Below are 24,042 nucleotides of genomic sequence, written 5' to 3'. Positions count from 1 at the left end.
TGCAAATGTCACACATCACATATGATATATATATATATATATATATATATATATATATATGAACTACATAAAGAAAGCTCACAAAGTTTCTAAAGAGTTATACCTCTCTGACCTGAAAGTTCAAAATTAAAAGAAGCCTCTTGGCCTCCAACTTTTTGTGGATAGAAAAAAGGCTGAAAACCTACTCTGCTGTCATCATGGGCAATTTCCTGTTGAAACGAAGAATGGTATAAAGGACAGAACCCAAATCCCAGAGGCTGGAGCTGAGAGGAGCTGAGAACAGTGAATTAGGGAACTGCTCTAGGGAGCAGAACTAGATGTGAGATAAGGAGCATCTCTTTCTCAGGGTCTCGGGAGCTAGTGGCACATGCCCCTTTGGATCTCAGAATTGCTCTGAACCAGTGACTGCGATGTGCTTTCTGTCCCCACCGGCTCGGTGTTCCAATGGCAGCATTTTCTGCGGTTATTCTCTGCTTGTCTCACCATCGCATACTGATGTGTGGGGCAGGTAACCTGTATTTTTAGTTCACAGTTTCCCAGAATAAGAGGAGCACATCCCAATAAACCTCATCTATGAGGTCCTGGACTTTGAATCTGATCCTGTAATTTTTGCAGGGACGTTACTGGTCTCTACCTTCGAGGCAGCAGGAGCCAGAGTAGTGGGAACACTCTGACAAGGTCTTCACTCAGGATGAGAGGGAGGCAGCCCCTCATGGTAAGATGCCCATTTTGTATTAGAAATGACTGCTCAAAAAAAAAAAAAAAAAAAAAAAAGAAAAAGAAAGAAATGACTGCTCAATTCACCTGAAATATATGTTGACATGGAGAAAATACATATGTCACACCTTTTTCTTTTTTCCTCACCCATGAAATATGGTATATTCAGCGATATCAAAAATGCATACAGGAATTCAATTTAAAAATTAATTTATTCCTTTTTGGATTCAACAAACATTTATTGAGCATCTGTGCTTCTAAAGGCACTATTTCAGGTATAAGAGATAGAGCCGTAGGCAAGCAGACCAGGTCACAGTTGTCACTGAGGTCCCCATCTGATGGGAAAGGGGAGACAGACAAGAAAGAAGGAGACAAATAAACCGGTGACGTACATTTGGATGGTGGGAATGCAATGAGGAATCGTTTAGTAGGGGTGAACTTTTGCTTTTTGTTTTGTTTTATGTTTTTATTTTTATTTTTGTTTTTTTTATAAATTTATTTTTTATTGTTCAATTTGCCAACATATAGAATAACACCCAGTGCTCATCCCATCAAGTGCCCCCCTCAGTGCCCGTCACCCAGTCACCCCCACCTCCTGCCCACCTCCCCTTCCACCACCCCTAGTTCGTTTCGCAGAGTTAGGAGTCTCTCATGTTCTGTCTCCCTTTCTGATATTTCCCACTCATTTTTTCTCCTTTCCCCTTTATTCCCTTTCGCTTTTTGTATATTCCCCAAATGAATGAGACCATATAATGTTTGTCCTTCTCTGATTGACTTATTTCACTCAGCATAATACCCTCCAGTTCCATCCACGTTGAAGCAAATGGTGGGTATTCCATTATCCATCATCTGTCGTTGGACACCGAGGCTCCTTCCACAGTTTGGCTACTGTGGACATTGCTGCTAGAAACATCGGGGTGCAGGTGTCCCGGCGTTTCATTGCATCTGTATCTTTGGGGCAAATCCCCAGCAGTGCAATTGCTGGGTCGTAGGGCAGATCTATTTTTAACTCTTTGAGGAACCTCCACACAGTTTTCCAGAGTGGCTGCACCAGTTCACATTCCCACCAACAGTGCAGGAGGGTTCCCCTTTCTCCACATCCTCTCCAACATTTGTGGTTTCCTGCCTTGTTAATTTTCCCCATTCTCACTGGTGTGAAGTGGGATCTCATTGTGGTTTTGATTTGTATTTCCCTGATGGCCAGTGATGCGGAGCATGTTCTCATGTGCTCGTTGGCCATGTCTATGTCTTCGTCTGTGAGATTTCTGTTCATGTCTTTTTCCCATTTCATGATTGGATTGTTTGTTTCTTTGCTGTTGAATTTAATAAGGGGTGAACTTTTGATTGGCCAGAGAAGAACCTCTGAGCCGGTAACATGAAGCTGATCCGGGCACTCTGCAAAGCTGGCTATAGTATTGTTCCACACAGAGCAAATAACAACAGAAGAGGCCCTGCATGAGGAATAACCATGGTTTATTTGAAAAATGGAAAAAAGGCCAGTGCGGTCAGACATAGGCATGGAAAGCAGGGAAGAAAAATGACAGGAGACGGGGTTTGAGTGTTGGGGGGCAGGAGCCAGGTCACAAGGTGGGAGCTTGGATTTTACTCTACTTGCACTGAACATATTCTTTAAAGTAAACTGGAGTCTGAAAAAGGCTATATTGATGGTAATTTGATAACACAGGCACTCATTTATTCACACAAACTCCAAACTTTGAAGGCAGCAGAACCTGTGGGAGATCAAGGGGCTTGATCTAGGATTGTCCACTGGCCAAAGCTCAGGCATTGGAATTCTTTGTCCCCTGCCCTTGATGCAGTTGGTCCGGGTGTCTCAGTTGACTGTGATTTCACCTGCCTTCATCTGTGGAACTGAGAAGGGGTCCCTGACTTCAGGACACTGTCCCATTAGACCTACCTCTCTCAGATTTGCCTAGATACTTAATGACCTCCCCAAAACAACGTTATTAGCAGAGAGTTTTTCCAAGTCTTCTGCTCAGATGTGAATTTCTTAAATGAATGAATGAATGAATGAATAAATAAATAAATAAATAAATAGCAGGGATGAAGTCTGTTTCCAGACCTAGCCAAATGCCTTTCAAACATAAAGCAACTATGTGCCTGTTAAGTTAGGACTCTTACCACTTAGTGCTCTGAAAACAAATGCCCAAGCTTCAGTCACAGCAGGGAAAGCAATGTTCAGGAAGCCACCTAAAAATTTTCAGAGAGCAATTTTCATGCATTAGTGCATCATATCTATGCATCACTTAAGGGACAACCGAGCCTCAGGAAGTGGGGGGAAAACTATTGAGGTGCCTTAGTGTTATTGTTACCGATATTTCTTGAGCACATACTATGTGCTAGGCACCCTGCCAGTTACTGAGACTTGAATGGAGAACAAGACCAATTCTTTGACATCAAGGAGCTTTTTTATTATAATAACAACACTTAACCTTTATTGTTTCTTACATTCCAGGACTGTTACTAAGTGCATGAACTCATTTAGTGGGGAATCTTGACAATAAACCTAGAAGTAAACATAGAGTAAGAGGTAATAATAAGGGGTGTGAAGAAAAATAAAGCAGTGGATGCTAGAGAGATGAATAGTGGTGGCCTGAAGATGCCTGTCTTAATCCCCAGAACTCATGAATCTGTTTTCCCTTACATAGCAAAAGGGACTTTGCAGACACAGTTAATGATTATCCAGATGGATCTGATGTAATCACAAGGGTCCTTATAACAGGGAGGGAAGGAGGGCAAAGTCAGAGACGTAAGATGGAAGGATGGAAGCAGAGAGAAGATGCTTTGCTGTTGGCTTTGAAGATGGAAGAAGGGGGCGTAAGCCAACAAATACAGGCAACCTTAGAAGCTGGAAAAGGCAAGGAGATGAATTCTTCCCTGGAGCCTCCAGGATGAACACAGGCCCATTGACGACTTGATACTAGTACAGTGAAACCGAGTTTGGGTTTCGGACCTCCAGGAATGTCAGATAACACATTTGTGCTGTTTTAAGCCACCAAGTTTATGGCAGTTGGTTGTAGTAGCAATTTAGAAAAAACACCCCCAAACCCCAATACCCATGGTTACAGGAAGGTGAGTGACAGAGGATGGGCAGCAACGTTCTCTTAGCCAGAGCCCAGATTACATCGGGCCTTGTGCACTTGCCAAGCACGTTGAGTTTGTTCCAAGAAATGACGGGAGATTCCAGGGAAGATGTGAGCGGGGAGTGATGCGATCTTGTACCTTTTGAAAGGAGCAGCGTGATTGCCAGGTGGAAAGCTGACGCTGGGCCGGAGGAGGCAGTACGGGCGGAGGGGAAAGCGGAGATGGGCTGGGAGGCTACAGAAGTGGTCGGGTGAGAGGTGCAGAGGCACAGGCTGGGAAGACACGAGGCTGAAGGGAAACCCCTTGGCAGATGCCACCGACAGGACTTGCCAGTGGATTGGAGGGGAGTCCCGAGACGATAGGAAGAAATGAAAACGACATGAAGGATTTTGAGGACACTCTCTGCTGAGATTTGGAACATTCTGGGAGGAATAGGTTTATGACGGGAAATCCTGAGTTTGGTTTCAGATATACTACGTGTCAGATGGTTACCGGACAGCCAAGCGGTCATGTCAGGTGGGCAGCTGGACGTAGAGCCTGAAGTTCGGGGAGTGGTTGGGCCTGGTGACAACAGTACCGCAGGCCGCAGTGTAGACGGAGCCCCTGGGCCGCGCAGCCTTGAGGGCCCTGGGAAGGGACAGCCCATCAGGAGCAAAGCCTGGAGTGCAGCCACCACCTGCCACCTCAGGCAACACCACAGGCCATGCTGTTGACGGGCCTGTTGAAGCTTGACAAATGGCAACTCGGTGCTTGCAAAGGTCCTAGGAAGTGGCCACTGCCTTGGCCCATTGGCCCGGCTCTCAGGGAGCTGGGTGTGGAGGGTCCCACAGCTGTGAACACAGGACGCTGACCCCAGAGGCACCCCTCGTTCTGCGAGGGCACCGCCTGCCTCCCCCGGAGCTGGGCCTGAGCCTGAGCCTGCAAGGGGCTTAGCAGCACCCCTGTTCCCAGAAACAGATCAAACGGGGACTCTGCCCTGCTTTAGCTTGGAAGCTTGGCTATTTGTTTCCGGAGCATTCCACAGTAAGAGTCCCAGCTTAGCCCGCACACAGGGGCCTTACGTCTGGGAGGGATTTGTCTAGGCCGCCAGTCTCCCTCCCTGATTGTTTGAAATCCGAGTTTGAACAGAGCCTTGAGACACTCCTGCTACCCCCAGCTGTCCTCCGGGCTTTGCAGCGTGGCCAGGCCAGGGACAGGGGGAGGGCCTGCGGGTCTGCAGTCACTGGTTAGCCCGGGCACCCTGGAGCTACGGTCACAGCTCTACATACGGAATTTGCTCTTTCACTCCCTTCCCCCTAACTTTCCCCCAATACCATGATTCTGACCTTATATAAAGGCTGCTGCTATTACCCCCCCACCCCAAGCTCCTCTTCCAGGGAACTCAGTTTCCCCCCGTTTCATTGTCCCAATTTGTCAGCAACCTGTCAGTCCACCGCTCAGAGCAGCGGTTCTCCGGCCTGGCTGAACACTGGAGTGTCTGGGGAGCTTCACAAACCCCCGAAGCCTGGGTCCCATCCCCGGAGATTCCAACTTCATGGTCTTCAAGTGTAGTCTGGGCATCTGGACTTTTTTTTTTTTTTTTTTTTTGACTCCCGGGGTAACGCTCACGTGCAGCCAGGACGGAGAACCGGGGGCCTCCAGCCTCGGTGCGCTTCAAGTGAACCGTCAGCTCATCCCCCGAGCGCGGTGATCAGGAGAGAGGGAAGGACGGGCCCCGGGGGCTCTCCATCGCCAGGTAACACCACGGTAGGGCGGCAGCCTTCAGGGGCCAGGCCCGGCTGCCTGCTGTCACCGTCCAGGGAAAGGAAGGCTGCCGAGGACATCTTGGGGGACACTGAACGTCAAAGGCACCTTTTTTTTTGTTGTTGTTCTATTTTCCCCCGTTCCACTGTCGTCAACATACCTGGTGCATTAGCTTCAGGTGTGCAACGTGGGGAGTCAACAGCCCCATCCGCTGGGGCTCATGGTAAAGGGCCGCCTTTTAGTCCCGCGCTCAGGTGAGGCCAGTTGAGGCCAGGTGAGGCCCGACCCACGTAAACCACACTTAGCCCCGCCCCCCCCCCCCCCCCTCGGGCTCCAAGGACGCGCTCCCCCGGGGCGGCAGCTCGGCAAACGGGGGAGACGGCCCGCCAGGCCCGGGCGCCCCGCGGGGGCAAGGAGAAGCCTGGGGGGCGGGCTTGGGGGGGCCCGGGGGGGCGGGTCACGGCGCGGGGTCCTGGGGGGCGGGGCGCGGCGGTCCAGGGGGGCGGGGCGCGGCCTCCCGCGGGCCCAGGTGCGCGCCCCGCCTCCTCCCCCGGGCCCGCCCCGCGCCGTTGCCTTGGCAGCGCCGACGCCGCCCGGGCCGCGGGAGCGCGGCCTCCACCTCCACCTCCGCCGCGAGGCCTCCGCAGACCCCCGGCTCCCGCCCCGCCTGCGCGTCGGCCATGCCCCGGGGGCGGCGCGGCGGCCGGGTGAGCGCCCTGGAGGGCGGCCCGGAGGAAGCAGCGGCCCCGGCGCCGGCGGCGGGGGTGTCCCAGCTACAGCCCCCCGCGGCGGCCGCGCAGACCCTGCTTCGGGGCATCTTCGAGATCCGGCGGAGCAGCTGCGACGTGGTGCTGAGCGAGCGCGCCCTGAGGTGGCGGCCCATCGTCCCCGAGCGGCCCGCGGGTCAGTGCTCCCGGCTCCCCGGGCTCCCCCCCCCCCCCCGGCCCCTGCGCCCCGGCTCCCTCCCGCACCCCTCCCCGCACCCAGCGCCCCAGGTCCCTCCCGCACCCCGCGCTCCCCCGGCTCCTCCCCACACCCCTCCCCGCCCCCTGCGCCCCGGCTCCCCGCCCCCCCGCCCCCCTCCCGCGCTCCCTCCCGCTCCCCGCGCTCCCCAGGCTCCTCCCCACACCCCTCCCGGCACCCTGGGCCCCTGCTCCCCGCGCACCTCCCGGCATCCTGCGCCCCTGCTCCCCGCCCCTCTCCCGCGCTCTCTCCGGTTCCCCGCGCTCCCCAGGCTCCTCCCCACACCCCTCCCCGCACCCTGCGCCCCTGCTCCCCGCCCCCCTCCCGCGCTCCCTCCGGTTCCCCGCGCTCCCCGCGCACCTCCCGGCACCCTGGCCCCGGCTCCTGCCCCGCGCTCCCCCCCGCACCCTGCGCCGGCTCGCAGGCTCCTCCCCGCACCCACCCCGCGCCTCCCCGGCTCCTCGCCCCCCAGCCCCCCTCCGGCTCGGGCCCAGAGCTCCGTACCCCCTGCCCCGCCCCCGGCCGTTCCCTGCAGCGAAGTCTCACTCAGCTGCGGTGTTGCGACCCAGAAAACAAAGACCTGGGCCCCGGGGGGGGGGGGGGGCTCTTCCAAACTCGGGCAGTCCGGGCCTGGCCCCCCCCCCCGCCGAGGGCGCGCCCGGGTCGGACCCAGCCCCTCCCCCGCCCCTCCCCTCCGCTCCCCGCCCCGGCGCCCCGGAGCTGTAGTCTGTCCGGACACCCGGAGTCCAGGGACCGGCGTGGTTAGGGAGGTCGCGGTACCGCATTTACGACACAACTATTTCGAGTCTTAGAGACGGTTTCTGGAAAACCCTTGGGGCGGGGGCGCCGCTTGTCCCGGCTGAAAACCCACTGAAGCAAATTAAAACAAACGGGGCCTCCCCGGGTTGGGCCCCAGACACCCCGCGCTCCCGGCATCGCAGAAACCTGTTTCTGCTTTAAAGTTTCTTTGCAAAGCGCAGCCGACCCCCCCCCCCCGCCCCCGCCCCCGCCTGGTGAACTCTGTGCCGGGTCCACGGTCCTTGCTCACACGCAGCTTAATTTAAAATGTTTTCCGGTGTTTTGAAGACCCAGGTGGGCTGTTTTATTGAGGCCCTACGTTAAGAGCGAGGGATACCTGACTGCTGAGGCCAGGACTTCCAGTCCTGTGTTGAATAGCGGGGGGGGGGGGGGGGGGGGGGGGCACATCCCTGTCTCCTTCCTGATCTAGGGAAAAGGCTCCCAGGGCTTCCCCGTTGAGAATGACATTTGCTGTGGGCTTCTCGTAGATGGCTTTGAAGATGCTGAGGAATGTTCCCTCTATCCCTACACTCTCAAGAGTTTTGATCAGGAATGGATGCTGTGTTTTGTCAAATGCTTTCTCTGCATTAAAGGCATCCGAATTGGCAAAGAAGAAGTCAAGCTCTCCCTCTTCGCCGATGACATGATACTCCACATAGAAAACCCCAAAGCCTCCACCCCAAGATTGCTAGAACTCATACAGCAATTCGGCAGCGTGGCAGGATACAAAATCAATGCCCAGAAGTCAGTGGCATTTCTATACACTAACAATGAGACTGAAGAAAGAGAAATTAAGGAGTCAATTGCACCCAAAAGCATAAGATACCTAGGAATAAAGCTAACCAAAGAGGTAAAGGATCTATACCCTAAAAACTACAGAACGCTTCTGAAAGAAATTGAGGAAGGCACAAAGAGATGGAAAAATATTCCATGCTCGTGGATTGGCAGAATTAATATTGTGAAAGTGTCAGTGTTACCCAGGGCAATTTACATGTTTAATGCAATCCCTATCAAGAGCGAGGGATATGGACGTAGAATTCTGGTTTTAAGTCCCTTTGAGTTTGGGAGGATGTCGAGGTGTGTAAGTTCCCCAGAGCTCAGCTTAGCCTGAGTCCACTTAACCTGACAATGAAGGCGAGATTCTACGGAATTGAAGTGAGATCTTGCTCAGTGAGAGGTCATACAAGGCGGTGTTGCAGGGCCAGTGCACAAAAAGTTAAATCATGACATCAGAAAGGAAAATGTCTTAAATGGAGTGGTGATAGAGGAAAGGTAGGCTTACCTGTGTTCCTGGAAGTAGAATTTAAAGACTATAAAAGCTGAAAGTTTTTTTTTTTTTTAATTTTGCTCCAAAGCCAATTGTTTTTCTTTCGTCTAGGTGTGTTACTTTTTTTTTCTTTTCTTTTTTTTTTGTCACTTTTTTCTTACCACTAGTGTGCAAACAGCTTCAGGCCCTTAAAATTGAAGTACAGAGTCCTCACTGCTTCCTAAAAACTTCTGTTTATAGAATAAACAGATACTTTGCTTAGTAAACTGAGTGGGAGAAGGAAAGGTGTTAGGAGACAAGTGTAACAGTGGGAAATAATCTCTGGTGTGGAGTTAGTTTAGCTGTGAATGCTGAAAGAGCCAGGAAATCGGTCCCGATAATAGAGGAAGAGCTCTATCAGTTACCATCCGTGGGGAGAGGTGCTGTGGAAGGAAGATGGAAGGTGGTGGGGGAGACCGTGTCCATTGCTCCCTGGCCAGGGCCTGGCTCTTTCAGGAAAGGGTGGGGTGGGATGAGGTCACTAGGCATTATTAGATCATACACAGGAATGTTTGCAAGACTACTCAGTTTTTTTTTTAAATTTATTTTTTATTGGTGTTCAATTTACTAACATACAGAATAACACCCAGTGCCCGTCACCCATTCACTCCCACCCCCCGCCCTCCTCCCCTTCTACCACCCCTAGTTCGTTTCCCAGAGTTAGCAGTCTTTACGTTCTGTCTCCCTTTCTGATATTTCCCAACATTTCTTCTCCCTTCCCTTATATTCCCTTTCACTATTATTTATATTCCCCAAATGAATGAGAACATATAATGTTTGTCCTTCTCTGATTGACTTATTTCACTCAGCATAATACCCTCCAGTTCCATCCACGTTGAAGCAAATGGTGGGTATTTGTCATTTCTAATAGCTGAGTAATATTCCATTGTGTACATAAACCACATCTTCTTTATCCATTCCTCTTTCGTTGGACACCGAGGCTCCTTCCACAGTTTGGCTATCGTGGCCATTGCTGCTATAAACATCGGGGTGCAGGTGTCCCGGCGTTTCATTGCATTTGTATCTTTGGGGTAAATCCCCAACAGTGCAATTGCTGGGTCGACTACTCAGTTTTCTTTTTAAGATTTTATTTATTCATGAGAGAGGCAGAGAGAGGCAGAGACCTAGGTGGAGGGAGAAGCAGGTTCCCTGGAGGGAGCTCAATGCAGGCCTAGATCCCGGGACCCTGGGACCACACCCTGAGCCACCCAGTCATCCAAGACCGCTCAGTTTTTAAACCCCAGAGTGCCTTCCTTAGTAGCTTTTAAAAGTAGATTTTATTTTTTTAGAGCAATTTGAGGTTCACTGCAAAATTGAGCAAAAGGTATAGAGACTTCCCGATGCCCCCTGCCCCCTATACAGGCACAGCCTCCCCTGTTACCAACATTCCTCACCGGAGTGGTACGTTTGTTACAGTTCATGAACCTGCATGGACACGTCATCACCCAGAGTCCAGAGTTTAGATTTCACTCTTGATGGTGTTGTACATTCTATGGGTTTTGACAAATTTATAATACTGTGTGTTTCGGGTTCTCCAGAGAAACAGAACTTTGGCTATATATTTGAGGAGATCTGTGGGATTATGGAGGCTGAGCTGTGCCACTGGATGTCATCTGCAAGCTAGAGAACAAAGAAGGCCCGTGGTATTATTGAGACCAAATCTGAAGGTCCGAGAAGCAGGGAAGCTGATGCTGTAACTCAGACTAGATCTAGACGGGGGGAAAAGGGTGTCAGAACATCTGTCTTGTTTACTGTCACTCCTGAGGAGTGCCTGACACATAGTTGTTGAGTGAATTTGTTAACTGGTCTCATGAACTTTAGTTTTGCTTATTGCATCGTACTCTTTAGTATACTGCTACTTAATAGTGAGGTTTCATCACCTGCAGGAGTATCCCCTCCATTTTTTGTGAAAAGTATCGGAACTCTTCTATAAAAAAAGAAAAAAAAAGTTCTTACGCTAACGTTGGCCTACGTTGGGTGTCTTGACCAGAGGTTCCATCTTGCTCAGCCGCAGGGTGCTAAGCACTGACCTGTGCATGGATTGACCAGGATGCTACCATTATGATGTAAAATACGTGCACAAAAGGGCATCATCTGTTCAGAACATGTTGTTTATTGTCTGCAATGTCACCTAGTGATCTTTCTATTGGAATTTTAAAATCTGGCCGTTTTACTTGTGGGATCCTGAGTTTACTCATGTGACTATAAAGTAATTACCCAGTTAGCTGTGATCTAGAAAGGAGCAAAATCCCGAAGAAAGGGGGAATGGGATCAGGTGGGTTTTTTGAGGCCAGACAAGTCTGGGTCAGGGGACCCTGTCTAGGCAAAGCCGACTGAGCGTAGTGCCCCAGTGTGGGTAGCCCACAACACAGTGCCTGGAACTAGGGTGGAGGGTGTCGGAAATTAAGGGTGCACAGGGAAGGGGGCATGGGCAGATGTCTTAGCCCTTCACTTGTGCTGTTACTCAGATAGATTCAGTGTTTTTAAAAGCATCACCGATTGCCTCTCTGCGTTCATCTCCGCCAAGGACAGACTTCCTGGCGTGCTTGCTTAGCATGTAGTAAGCTTCTACTTGAGATGTTCAGTGAAAGCAGAAGATAGAAGCATTTTTGTGTATTCCCAAGGCAGGATCTGCTTACTGTACCTCGTGACTGGCTGGATAATGTTTTACCATAAAGGAAAAGCTACTGGTGTGGAGAGTTAGTAGTGGGTAGGATTAGGCTGTATTAAGCTCAAATTCTAATACATTTAAGAATGATCAATTTTGGAATTTCTATGACAGGAATACCAAATGCCCCCAAATCTCTCTCTGCCATTGCACACGGGAAGCATCACCATTTACTAACGAATAGCACCTTGAGGTATAAAAACAGGATGGGATCTTATCATAGGTTCCCTAGTCCACGAGAGTAATTAAGTAGTTAATTGACTACTCATGTTATTGGTAAGACTTCTCGTCAACAGTAGGCTATTAAGTTTTAGGCGAGTCAAGAATTATATGTGGATTTTTGAGTGCACGTGGGTCAGCACCCCCAAACCCTGCATTGTTCAAGGGTCAACTGTATGTAATTGTCAAAAGCCACCAACTCCGAAGTTGCTTTTTTCAAGAACATACCTATTTTCATAGACTTTGGGTATTAGGACATCATAAATAAGTCTCAGGTTTGAATGATCGGTGGGGTCAACCGTCTGATGTGTGTGTGGAACAGTTGTATTTTATAGCAGGAGCTACTCAGACCTAACGAATTTCTAATAAGAAACACGTGGGAGATACAGGCCCCTTCCTGCCCTTCATCAGCTTCAGGACATAGTGGACAGTCCTCTCAGCACCAGGCTTGTCTTTGGAGAAGAAGAAACCATTTTCTGATGGAATATTGTTGGTCAAGTCTAGTCATCCCATTTTGTGTGATGGACAAAAGGACGAGCTTATCCTTGATTTCATTTACTGTAACTTTTAAGCAAATTTCAGGGCAAGGATTTTATGTGTCTGAGTAGTACCTGAATATTATGTTTTAAATACTAAGAAAAATGAGTTTCATATGTTACAGCTTAAAATGATCTATTTTTCATGGACTTACTAGTTCAGGTTACATAATTTCATGATTTGTTTTACCAAAGGGGTTGTTCCTACCCCCAACTCGGAGCTGAGTTGAATTAGAGCAGTTACCAGAAAGCGTTAGAGCACTGGGCTTCACCATAAAGTCTGGGAAGTGTTTCTTTTATGAGTGTTAAAATGATCCACTTTACACATATAAACATTTGCTCGAGACTTACCAGTGTGAGAGGTAATGTGGAAAAATGTGAACATGAGAAAAAAATAATTTCAAAACAACAAGAGTTAATGGTCGTTTGGGACTTAGCAGAGCTGGGTGCATTCTGAGTATTAATCTGCCTAAGCTGTTGGGGAACAGATGTACGTGAAACAGATCCCAGTCTTCTGCTGTGTACATCCAAAGTGAGACATCTGTCGGTGGACCTTGTGGTCAGAAATAATGGAAGCAGGGGTTAAACCCCAAAATGACCTGTTATGTGAATTATTGAAGGATTAATTACTCAGTAAAACCTGCTTTGATTTATCAGTCTACATGTTAAGAAGATACTTCTTAAAAAAAAAATTGTCAGGCTGTTCCTAAGGTGTAAAATTTGAAGGAATTTTTTAAAAAGATGGGTATGAAAAAATCAAGGTCACCAAGGAACTGCGTGTGCTGTTTATGAAGTTTTTAAAAGGCTTGGAAAGATCTGTTAACCTAGTATGTAGATCTTAAATAGTCCTGTGGTATAAAAGCTTCTTGTTAAAGTAAATCGGTCCGCACAGAAAAACAAATGTAGAGTGAATCTCTAGAGATGACTCTTGGCTTGTCCTTTCTGGGGTGACGGGATGTTCGGTATCTGAACCGCCCAGTACTGTTGTCACCCAGCCACATGTGGCTGTTACACCTGAAATGTGGCTAGTGTGGCTGAGTAACTGAATTTTTAATTTTAGTTGAATTGAATAGCTGCACATGGCTAGTGGTGATCACGGCGGCTAACACAGCTCTAAGGCATCCAGAGTTGCAATTGTTAATTTCCTGTGTTCCTGGGTGTCGGTTTTAATATTTATTTCTATAGGAAGGTACAGTTTTCAAATCATAATGTAAGTGATACGGTCCTACAACCGGCGCTGCCAATTTAAAGACAAAGCCACCGAGTGTAGAGATGGCAAAGTCCTTTAACATATTTTGTGAATCTCCCCCCACCCAACCCCCCCGGAAAGCTCTTGTTATTACAAACTAAGTGGCTGGTAAATAGTTCAGTTGAAGTCTTTTTTGTAAAATTACTGTATTGTTCCTCATGGTTGTTGTGATGTACTTGAATTGAGATTTAGCGGACTTAATCGGTTTCTTACTATAGACATAGTATATATGGGCTAAGTGGTCTAGCCTGTGTGCCCCAGCTCCCTAAGAGTCTGCATATTACTGTTATTCCTCAACCATGTGGCACCATCTGAGGGCAAGTACTCATAAAAACTTGATCTACTTTTATGTCCCCCCATCCTTTTGCCCTCTCCCCTCTAGGGGGATCTTTGGACCTAGAACGGGTGCATAAATATCTTTCTAGAAGTGGGGAACGGTGCTTACGCTGAAGCCAAGGGACTTAAAAACTGAGAGTTCAGTGTTTGGATCAAGGTCAGGAAAGCAGAGGGGTTGATCCAGCTGGAAGCAGGAGGACCTGAAGCGAAATGCAGAAGTCTAAACATGAAGCTAAAGGATCGCAGGGCCACGTAGTAGATAATGGGATTGACGGGTAGGCTGGATGCACGGGAGGATGTCCTTGCCTGGGCTGGACATTTTTGTGTCCTCTGTAATTTGGGAAAAATGGGCCATCCTTGTTTAAAGGAGTGGGGATGTGATGGACCTGCTGCGCTGGGATCTCGGTACTGCTGCACTCGTCCTGAACCTCAGGGCCTATCCTGCAGAGTCTGTTTCTTGGCTAGGTCATTCGATTACGTTTAAAATATTGACAAACCTACAAACATCGGTCCTCAACGTGGGCTTCTAGAAGTCTCCCATGTGACTGTATCCTGCCCACGTTTTGGAACAACTGTGCCTATGATAGGGGGGTAGTACCTGCTGGGCGAGTGCTATCTGGTTGTGTGTGTAGTATGAGCGAAAGGAGGGAATTCTTAGTAGCTGTGGCTCTTCCCAGGCTCTGAAGTTTTCCAAAAGCAGTATGTGATGAAAGAGGCAAAAGAAAAGAGAGATAGATGGAGTTTGAAGGGAATTAAATCTTATGCCAACTTTTGGCACGTGAACCAGAAGCTGATTTCAGTGTGATCAATGGCTGAATCAAGAGGCAGGGAGGCAGGCAGGTATGCATACCAAAAATAAATAAATAAATAAATAAATAAATAAATAAATAAATAAATAAATAAATAAAATAAAAACAAAACTGGCATACTGCTATGCACTTATGGTAAGCCTAAAGATAAGTCTATAATAATATACCAGCTGGCATCAGGGAATTCCTATGTATATTCCAGGATTTTAATCAGAAACAGTGTTCTAGAAACTACTGCCACACAACAGTGTCCAGCGTTTGGAAACAGAGAATGTTGCTGGATGTTTGCTCTGCCAAGACCTGTGCCAAGTATCTTATCTTGTTTAATCTTCCCAGCGAGATTATGTAGTCTAGGTAGGATTTTTATCCCTAGGGCTCAGAGATGTTAAGTAACTCGTCCAAGGTCATACTAACCGTGGAGTTCAAAGCCAAGCATTCTGACCAGCGAGCTCATACTGTGCCCATGAGATTCTGGTGCTTCTTGGATCAAGCAAGAAGGAATTTCCCCTAAGAGTCTCTCTCGTGAGTGAGTGAGCAAGCGAGCATAATGGGTCAAACCAAAACCTCTAATAGAACAGTTTCATTGGACTTTTCTAGGCCTTTAAGACCCCTCTACCATGGAGATCACATTATTCTCTGGGTACTTCCGTTTCTCAGTCCAGGCTAAAAGAAAGACATAGGAATTTTTGAAGTTTAAAAAAAAAAAACCCAATATTTTTAGTATGGAAAACTTCCAACATAGCCAAATGTACAAAGCCTAGTAGAAGCCTCCATATACAACCCAGGGAAGGGTGAGGCTCTCTGTAACACGTTGGCCTTGAAATTGTTTAAACTCAGCCTTGTTTCATCTATGCTCTGGCTCTTTCCCTTATTTCTCTGGAATAGTTGGAAGCAATTCCTAGACCTCATAAATTGCATCTATAAACATTTCAGCATGTATCTCTAGGAGGTAAGGATTTAAAAAATAGGCACAATATGATCACAAGACCAGGCTTCCTAGTTAAAACGACAGCCTATATCCTCAAATATCCAGGCAGTGTTCATAGTCTCCTGAGTGTTTCTCTCTAAATAGGAATCAATGGTAATGAGGTTGGTTTTGCAGTTGGTTGCTGGGTCTTTAATATCTTCTAATCCACGATTCCTCGTTCTTTTTCCTTGCAGGTTGGTTGTTTTTCCTGAACAAACTGATTTGTCCGCCCTGTATGTAGTTTCCCATAGGAATATGAGAAGTTTCCTGGGGGGGGGGGGTGCAGGTGTCTGTGAAAGGTAAAAGTAGAGGGAGACAGGTAAGGAGGGATACCCTAGTGACTATGAGGCCAATCCGACACCTATAAAGGGGGGAATAAGGCAGGTGGGGACGGGGGAGCCTCAGCCCATGATGCATATCTGGTCAAGTCTTTGCTTACCTAGGGTGAGATTTGGGGGGGTGTATGGGGGGAAAAGATTGCCCATTAGGAATCCGCCTTGGGCAGCAATGGCCAAACCTCAACTGTGTTTAGTCATGGGAATGATGTGACCTCACTGAGGTAGATCCTGAAGGGACCAACAACTAACTTCATATGAAATGGGTTTCAATTTACAGCAATGCCGATTTCTTACTAATTCTCAAACTCTCCTACTCTGGCAATGTTCATGATTGGGAACCCCTCCAAGTTGACTTCCAAGTCCTTTCGACATTCCCTCAGCTGTCTCCCATAGTTTCCTTGCTTTCTGGAATTGCAAGATATTCCAGGCTCATCTTGAACATGTCATGCCTCAGGCATGGCATCCACCTGCCCATCAAGGAAGCTTTCGTTCCTTTTGTTGAATAGTGGTATTTAGAGGCCACAAATTGAGCCCCGGTATTTCCTTCTGTTTTACAGTTTGTTTTTTAAACCGAGCTGGGAAGTGTGTATTTTTTCTTCTAAAAAGAAAATGCGTCATGGAATTATGCTGATACTTCCAGTTTAAGTTCAGGACTAAAAGGTTTTTACTTTACCTCTTTTCTGTTCTTAAAATCCTGATTTTTTTTTTTTAACCGCAACAATATCATTGCTCAGTGACTTTATCTTATAACACCTGTAAATCACAGAATAATAACACCAGTGCTGCTATCAGTGGTGTAACTTCTGAAAGCCCCTTCAGATCATTCTGTAACTTTTTGTTGTTGCCATTAGAGTGCACACCACCCAGGGTATATGCCCTGTGTGGTCAAATTACTGTGTTTTAAAGACGCTTAAAATCATTCCTATCTCTGATGTCATATCCTCAACTCAATACACAGAATTATCTGTTTCATTTTGTTTTTGATTTTGGGAATTTTTAAAAATCCAATTTAATTTGATAATTATGTAAAAATATTTATAAGGTTCCAGAGTCAGACCTGCTAAACAAACTATATTCTGAGAAGCGTAACTTTCTGTCTATATCCTTTCTACACATTTTTTTCCTTCCGATCATAGGTAAGATTGTCTTTCATTTATTCATTTGTAAATATAAGCGAAACATGTGTGTGTACATGTTTGCTTATGTGTATATATATTCTCCTTACCCAGCCCCTACCTACCTTCTTAAATTCATGGTAGCGTACCATATTTTTTCCACATTTATTTTTTTTTAAATAATATACTTAACATGCTGTAGTGAGAGTCTGCATTTGCTTTTCTATCTACATAGTAATCTATTCTGTACTGTAGTTTATTGAACCAACTCTCCATTGAAGGATTTGGGTTATTTCTAGTCATTTTTGCTACTGGAAATAGTATTGTAGTGGAAAACCTTAAATGTCCTTTTGTATTTTTTTCCAGTATATTTTTGGAGCAGATTCCTAGAAGTGGGATTGTTGACTCAAAGAATAAATACCTATGTAATTTTAAAATAGATTTTAGGTTTTAGAGCAGTTCTAGGTTCATAGGAAAATTAAGCAGAAGGTGCAAAGATTACCCATGTACTCCCTGCCTGCCTGTATAGTTTTGCTCAATATTTCCAAATCGCCTCGTGAACATTGTACTATTTGGCCCTTTTATCATTGTATGAGGACACCTGTTTCTGTGAAGTTTCTTCCAAAGAGTATATTGCCAAAGTTTTGAAAAACCTACCTGATAGATGAGAAATTATATTTCCTCATAGTTTTAATTTCTCTGTTTTCTCATTAAATCATTCATGCTTTTAGCTTATTTCTCTCAATATTAGGGAGCACCTAACCGAGCATGCTGGGTTTTCTCATAGGCTACAGAGATGCTATAATCTGACACAATTTCGGCTTCCAAGTATTCACAATCTGTAGGGAGACTTATTGGCAAAATTACTAGTGGTCTGTCTTATGTGCAGTTGAGATATTACAGGACATTATAAACACACATGGAAGTCAGTTATAACTGGAGGCATTTGTTTTTTAAAGCAAGTGACTTTGGGTTTTGAGAAGGCATTCATGGAACCAGGATGGATTATAAATGGACTCCACACTGAAGAGCCCATTTCAGTGGCTGGTATACCAGGAGCTCCAGGAGACAGTGTATATTGGCGGGGAGATCGGGGAGGTGAGGCTAGATGAAGGGATATTGTCAGAGACAGAATTTAGAGGATATGGGGCTTGAGGGAAGGGGAAAAAACAATGAGATTTTTAACGTGTGTGATGGAATGGATAGTGAACACTGCTAAAATGTTCAGATTAGCAAAATGAGAAAGTATCTTACTTGAAATGCATCGTACCATGCATCCAATATTGCCAGTGACCAGCAAAATGTCCAAACAGAAGGGAAATTGAAAGCTTGAAAAATGCATAAGCTGGAGAAATGGCTCCTGGAGGACTGTAAACTGAACCCTGTAAAGCTTCAGGTCTCTGTTTTTTGTGAGCCTTGGGCTATCTCTTGTGTCCTGTTTCTTATTAGGTTGAGGCTACTTTAAAAAACAAAGCTATTTTCAGGAAACATTACTCATTAAATATTGGAGATGAAGCTATGATCTTTGTATAGTGTATAGCCATAATATTTTGGTATTATTAACATTTTTAAAAACCAATGAAATTACTTTAAACACATCAACTTTTGCATGTAGAAAAGAAATTTTTATATATCATTTTAAACCCAGAAAAAAATCCATTTCATAAAATCAGAAGATTTTTGTCTGATACAAATACTCTAAATTAAACTTTTAAGTATACTGAACGTTACACATAATTCAAAGTACTTTCTATGTCCATCTGTGCAGAAAGAATAAAATCAATAAAATTAAGCAACTGTTGGCGTATAACGGTTCCTTATTTGTGGCATGTTTTCATGTATTGAAACTGTAAAGGGAAGATAGTGTATGTTTTGTTGTTTTCATCATATAGATAGACACTTATTACAGTTAAAATCTTGGATTGTAATGCATTTTTAAAGTCCCATTCATAACCCACTTATTTTAAATACTTTATTTAAATACTTAGGGTAAACTAAAACATCTAGATATTTTTGTCTTGGGATTTGATTTATAATATCTTATTTCAAAAGTAGAATTTTTTTCTAAAAATACTTCCATTTCTTAGAATTAGCATTTTTTATATTGGGAAAATTGTATTGTAGCTTCTGAATTAAAGACAAATTTATCATTTTCCCGGGTTGTTTGAATATCTTACACTGGGGCCAAACTTACTCTATTACTGGGCTTCATGTTATGGAATTATCTTATGGGTGAACTGAATTTTACCCAAATCTTCTTGATACTTGAACACTTTACTAGGTGCATGCCAGATTGCTATTTCCATGCAGAAGCACTGGCTGCAAAGTTCGTGCATTGAAATTCTAAGAGCTTTTTCAAATTTAACTTCCTTACAGTATGATGTGAATCCCAACAATTTTTATACAAAGTTATGGAATACCTTTTGGCTTTGGCTTTAGTCAATAACAATTAGCGTCCATTATGTACACTGTATATTTTGGGGGTGATATGACTAGTTCCAAAGAAATATCCTAGAAGATCTCAGACTTCTGAGGTCAAAGCTGATAATACTACATTATTTGCAGATTTCCATTACAATAATGACCTAGCAGTTACCAATTGCTTAAATACTGAGTATAGGGCACCAAGTTGAACCATGGATTTTGAACTGGAGAACGCATGTTCATATCCTAAACTCATCAAATATTACCATTAGCTTGGAAAACAACAGCTATTTTCACCATTATTCTTGAGTAGCCTGAAGAAATCAGAGTCAGAGGTGCCTATAAAAACTTTAGTGTTCTTATTTGGCTAACATTCTGCCTTTATAAGAGTCTCAAGAAAATCAGTTGAATGCAAACTCTGAAAATTCAACACACCGTCCATCATCTTCAGTTTACCATTAAACAATACTATGCCCTGGCTATAACCCTCTAATTTTATTTTTTCACTGTAATGAAAGTACTGGTCATTATTGCTGCCACTGATGCTCTTTTGTCTGCACATACTGTTGCAACATAATGTGTTGTGCATTTGATACGGATATTACCATATTGCCATAAGGAGCTGCTATTATTTTAGACACCAACTGATTCCATGATAGTGTCAGATTTCTTTAACATATGCTTATGTTTTTGTACAAATGACCTCAAGAAACATCTGCTAGTTTTGTGGTGGTATCTACTGTTTCTTTTTTAGGATTTGACCTGTCAGTCACTTTTTAATGTGAATCTACAGTATTTCATTAGAGTAGGCTCACTGTTTTTTTTTTTTTTAATGCTGTTGATATTAATTAATAACATCTATGGCATAACTCAGAAGGAAACTGAAGCTGCCTGTGCACATTATTTTAAAATATCTTTTCATGATTGCTCTTTTAACTTTTTTGCTGTTGATACTTTAAAATGCAAAAGAGCCCTCTTTGAGTTTTACAAAAAGTGTATTGTAGTTGTGGGGTATCATTGGGCCGTTCGTGTCCTGGGCTGATTGCTAATCTTTCTTAGTATCTTCGATGAGTTTGGAAGGACAGGCAAAGGAAAGGGAAGCGAAGTTTCTATGAAGTCATGATATTTTTGCTTGAGGGTACTGGAAAAACTAGAGAGTATAAACCATTGATTATGTTCTAGGTGGAATGCTTTCTTTTACTCGCTTTGATGTGACTCTGATAAAACAACGACCACACATTTCCATTGTCTGGCATTTTCTTTTCTGCATTCCTCTTTGTTCTTTTTTCTTTTTTTTTTTTCCTTTAAGACCTAGCTGTTGATTCAAAGAAAGCAGTATGATTATATATTTATGGTATTTAAAACATCAAAATGAAAGAACGGTCTCTGAATAGCAATATGGGTCCATGTTTTCCAGAGGGAAATGTATAAACAGATTTTTTCCAACCCATTTATTAGAGGACATTGTCTCTAAAATCGTCTTTCCTACATGTCTTATACTAAATCTAAACCCAACAAAGCAAATGTGCATAAGAGGTATAGTCCTCCTCGCAGTATATATCGGTGTCGTTCAGATAAGAACTAGACTAGCTTACTTTTCTTCTCTTTTCCATGCATCAGCTGCTGGACTCCTTCAGATTTTAAGCATCTTCTCATTTACATCTCTGGGCTCATGCAGTAACCCTTGCTGCTCTTAGGCTCTCTCTGTCCCTTGGGTGACTTATGTCATTAGGACAGCCTTCTGTCCCCTACTTGCCATCCCTTGGCTGAAACTGAGTGGAGGCCCTTGCCAGTTACCTGAGGTGCTGGACCTGCTGTGGCTCCGCTTTGGCCTCTGTGACGTCTGTGCGCCTTCCACGCCAGAACGTGGTTCTGTGAGGGGAGACAGCATTCCTGAAAGCTTCAGTGTCAGTGGTAGGACCGAGCGAGGCTGTGTTGAGGGCCTAAGCAGCTTTCTTTTAGGCCTGAAATAGGAGAGGCAGGGGCCTCAAGGTCCCTTGAGAAAGACAGATTTCCCTCCACCTCCTGGGCCCAACACTCAACCATTTAAGTGGGTTAGTGGCCTGGACCCAAAGGGGAGTATAATTCTCCCAAATAGTGGTTTCGTTTACCTCTGGGTCTGGTGGGTGTAAGACGAATGAAGGGAGGTCCCCCTATATCTTTGCTCGCCTCCGTTGAGCAGACCTTTGACTTTCAGTTCTGGCTTCCAGGCCTCTGACGCCCTTCCTTGGGCAAGATCCTTAGGGACAGGGGATCTTCACGAAGAGTTTTCAGGTCCTGGGTGTATCTGGAAGCCTACTGGAAGTAGAGAGACTCTGGAGAGATTTTCCTTTAGATACTTATTTCTGCCTCCACCATTTGTTGTTGTTAGTTTTTAGTGCAGGGAATTTGGTCTGTAGGATCCTGGTGGGGTGGAGGAGGGGAAACCGAATTACACATCTTTGCATTCATGTTATGTGGTGCCTGGTGTGACGTCACGAACAGGTGGGCCCGTGATTGTTTCCTTGATGCTCTTTTTAAGAAGTCAATTATATCACTGGGAATGGAAGACTAGCAAAATTAATTTGTTGATTGCATTCTTTAAAGAAATCTTGCATGCATGTTCACAAGAGAAATCGGGGGTTTCTCCCTTAAAGGACAAGGCTTTGTTTTGTTTTTAATGAGACACACTCTTTATAATTAAAACAAAATCCTAGAGTTAAGGGATTACTGTCTTAAATAATTGGATTTCTTTCATTTGTTTCCCTGATCCCCATATATGAGAATAAATCTAGTGGTGTCTTAGGATAATACATATTTACAGATTAAATAGTTCTAACCACCGAACTTTATTAACGCCTCCCAAAGTTCTCACATGATATAGAAAGTAATGTAAGGTCAGGGAACTTATTTTAGATTTGGGAAGGGCACAGACACAGAAACTCAGAAATTGGTTGAAAACAACAGAAGCAAAAAAAAAAAAAAAAAAAAAAAAAGAAAACGGAAGCCGTGAAAACACTTTTGAAAATTTATTGATCTTTGCAATACATTGTTCAAATATAAATAGGCTTATTATTTGCATAATTTTCTTTAACCCTGCCCTTAAAATATGAAATTTGGTATTATATGCTTTTTCTTTCAGATAAATGCTTTTCTGAAATGGTATTTTAATGTCTGACGATGGTTTGGCTTAAAAATGGTTAAGGGTTAAGTGATGTCAGGGAAGAGCAAAATGCAAATGGCCAGCAGTTGTTACTTTAGAAAAATTCACAGAATAAGCTTTGTTCCCCTCTCTCTTTTCTTTTTCTTTCTTTCTTTCTTTTTGTTTTTCTCCATGCTCCAGAGCCCTTTTCTAAGACTCTTAAATCATGTGTGAGCCTGGGAGGGGACAAACAGAGTAAGTGGTAAGAAGGGGGAGTATTTGCCTTGAGGCAACGTATTCCTCATCTGGGACCTTCGTAAAGCCTTCCCTTCAGCCCCTGAAATCAGAATCTGAGCTCCCAGGGAGGAGGCTGTCTTAGGGGGCAGCAGGAATAGGGCCCAGCAGGAGTGACGTATGGTGGTAGGTGAGGGGCCACTGTTCTAGTTGTTCTGGGCTTTGATAAACATTTTCTTTTTTTTTTTTTTTTTTTTGATAAACATTTTCGAACCGACCTGTTTCTCTACCTCCTTCTGGGTCAGTCTTGACCCTAACTTTGCAGACTTGCTGTGCCCCAGTCCTCCTGGGTTTGGAAGCTCAAGGAGGCACTGGTTCTCGTTCTAGTGGGAGAAAAATATCAAGGACTTGTGCAAGATTTTCTCTTTGATGCTGCAGGAAGACAACATGAGAAATAATTGTACATGGTACTTTCAAATCTACCCGTTTTTCAGTTAACTTCACCTGTCCCCTCTGGGCCAAGTTGTAGCACTTGCTATTTTAATTAATGCTCATCTAAAATAATTTAGTGTCTTCTCAGTATAAGTCTAGCATGCTAACTAATGACAAGCTAGGCAATTAAAGCCTTTTCTCCTTTTGGCATTAAATATTCTTCAGTGTTCCCGCCCCCCCCCCCCACAGAAATGTTGGAATATACAAGGAAACAAAGATATATGATCAGTTTCTTTGCCATATTTTACTTGATAAGGTGTTGAGAAAAAAGGTCACCCAGCATGTGGCATTTTGTTATGGCAGCCCTAGCAGTCCAATACACCATCCTTCCTCAAATTTTTCTTTTTTTTTCTCTTTTTTCCCCTGTGCCCTCCTGTGGCCTGCCTTCTGTGCACGCATGGAGAAAGAAAGAGCTCTGTTTCTTCCTCTTCTCATAAGGATACCGGTTCTATCAGGTTAGGATACCACCCTTATGACCTAATTTAACCTTGAGTACTCATTAAAGGCCTTGTCTTCAAATATAGTCACTCTGGGGGATTAGGGCTTCATCATATGTATTTTGGAGAGGGGAGGGGCACAATTCAATGCCTAACAAGTAGATTTACTCATTTAGCTAAATCTTTTGCAACCCTGAAAGTTGATTTTTTTATCCTCTCTCCTCCAAATTGCTGTTAACAGTGTGATGTATTTTTCTATTGTTGTTTTTGATTTTTTAGAAAAATGGTTAATGTATGGTTACTTTCAAATTATATATAATACGAAGAAATAATAATTGTTAGGAGTGTCGACCATATGAAAATGGTTTGAAAAGATGGGTTATTTCTTTTATTTGTAAGTAGGTTTTCCTCCGCTCTAAATCTCTATGAACTGGGGCAATCTAATCAGCCTAAATGCCGCCAACAGTA

General features: G+C 44.8%; 1 protein-coding gene across 4 annotated transcripts in view; it reads left to right on the top strand.

Annotated features, from left to right (window-relative positions):
• Positions 1-6,242: 6,242 nt before the first annotated feature.
• CERKL (ceramide kinase like) overlaps positions 6,243-24,042 on the top strand; it is a 130,897-nt gene continuing 113,097 nt past the window's right edge. For 3 of the 4 annotated variants that reach the window (XM_038585023.1, XM_038585025.1, XM_038585024.1), the window contains exon 1: positions 6,243-6,465. In XM_038585023.1, coding sequence (XP_038440951.1) covers positions 6,243-6,465 — 223 coding nt within the window. Of the gene's footprint in view, positions 6,466-10,781; positions 10,905-24,042 lie in introns of those variants that run through there. The other variant, XM_038585026.1, reaches the window with a different exon arrangement.

The sequence above is a fragment of the Canis lupus genome, chromosome 36 (assembly GCF_011100685.1).
Source record: "Canis lupus familiaris isolate Mischka breed German Shepherd chromosome 36, alternate assembly UU_Cfam_GSD_1.0, whole genome shotgun sequence".
Lineage (NCBI taxonomy): Eukaryota > Metazoa > Chordata > Mammalia > Carnivora > Canidae > Canis > Canis lupus.
Note: the sequence above shows the minus strand (reverse complement) of the source record. Positions and strands in the feature narration are given on the sequence as shown.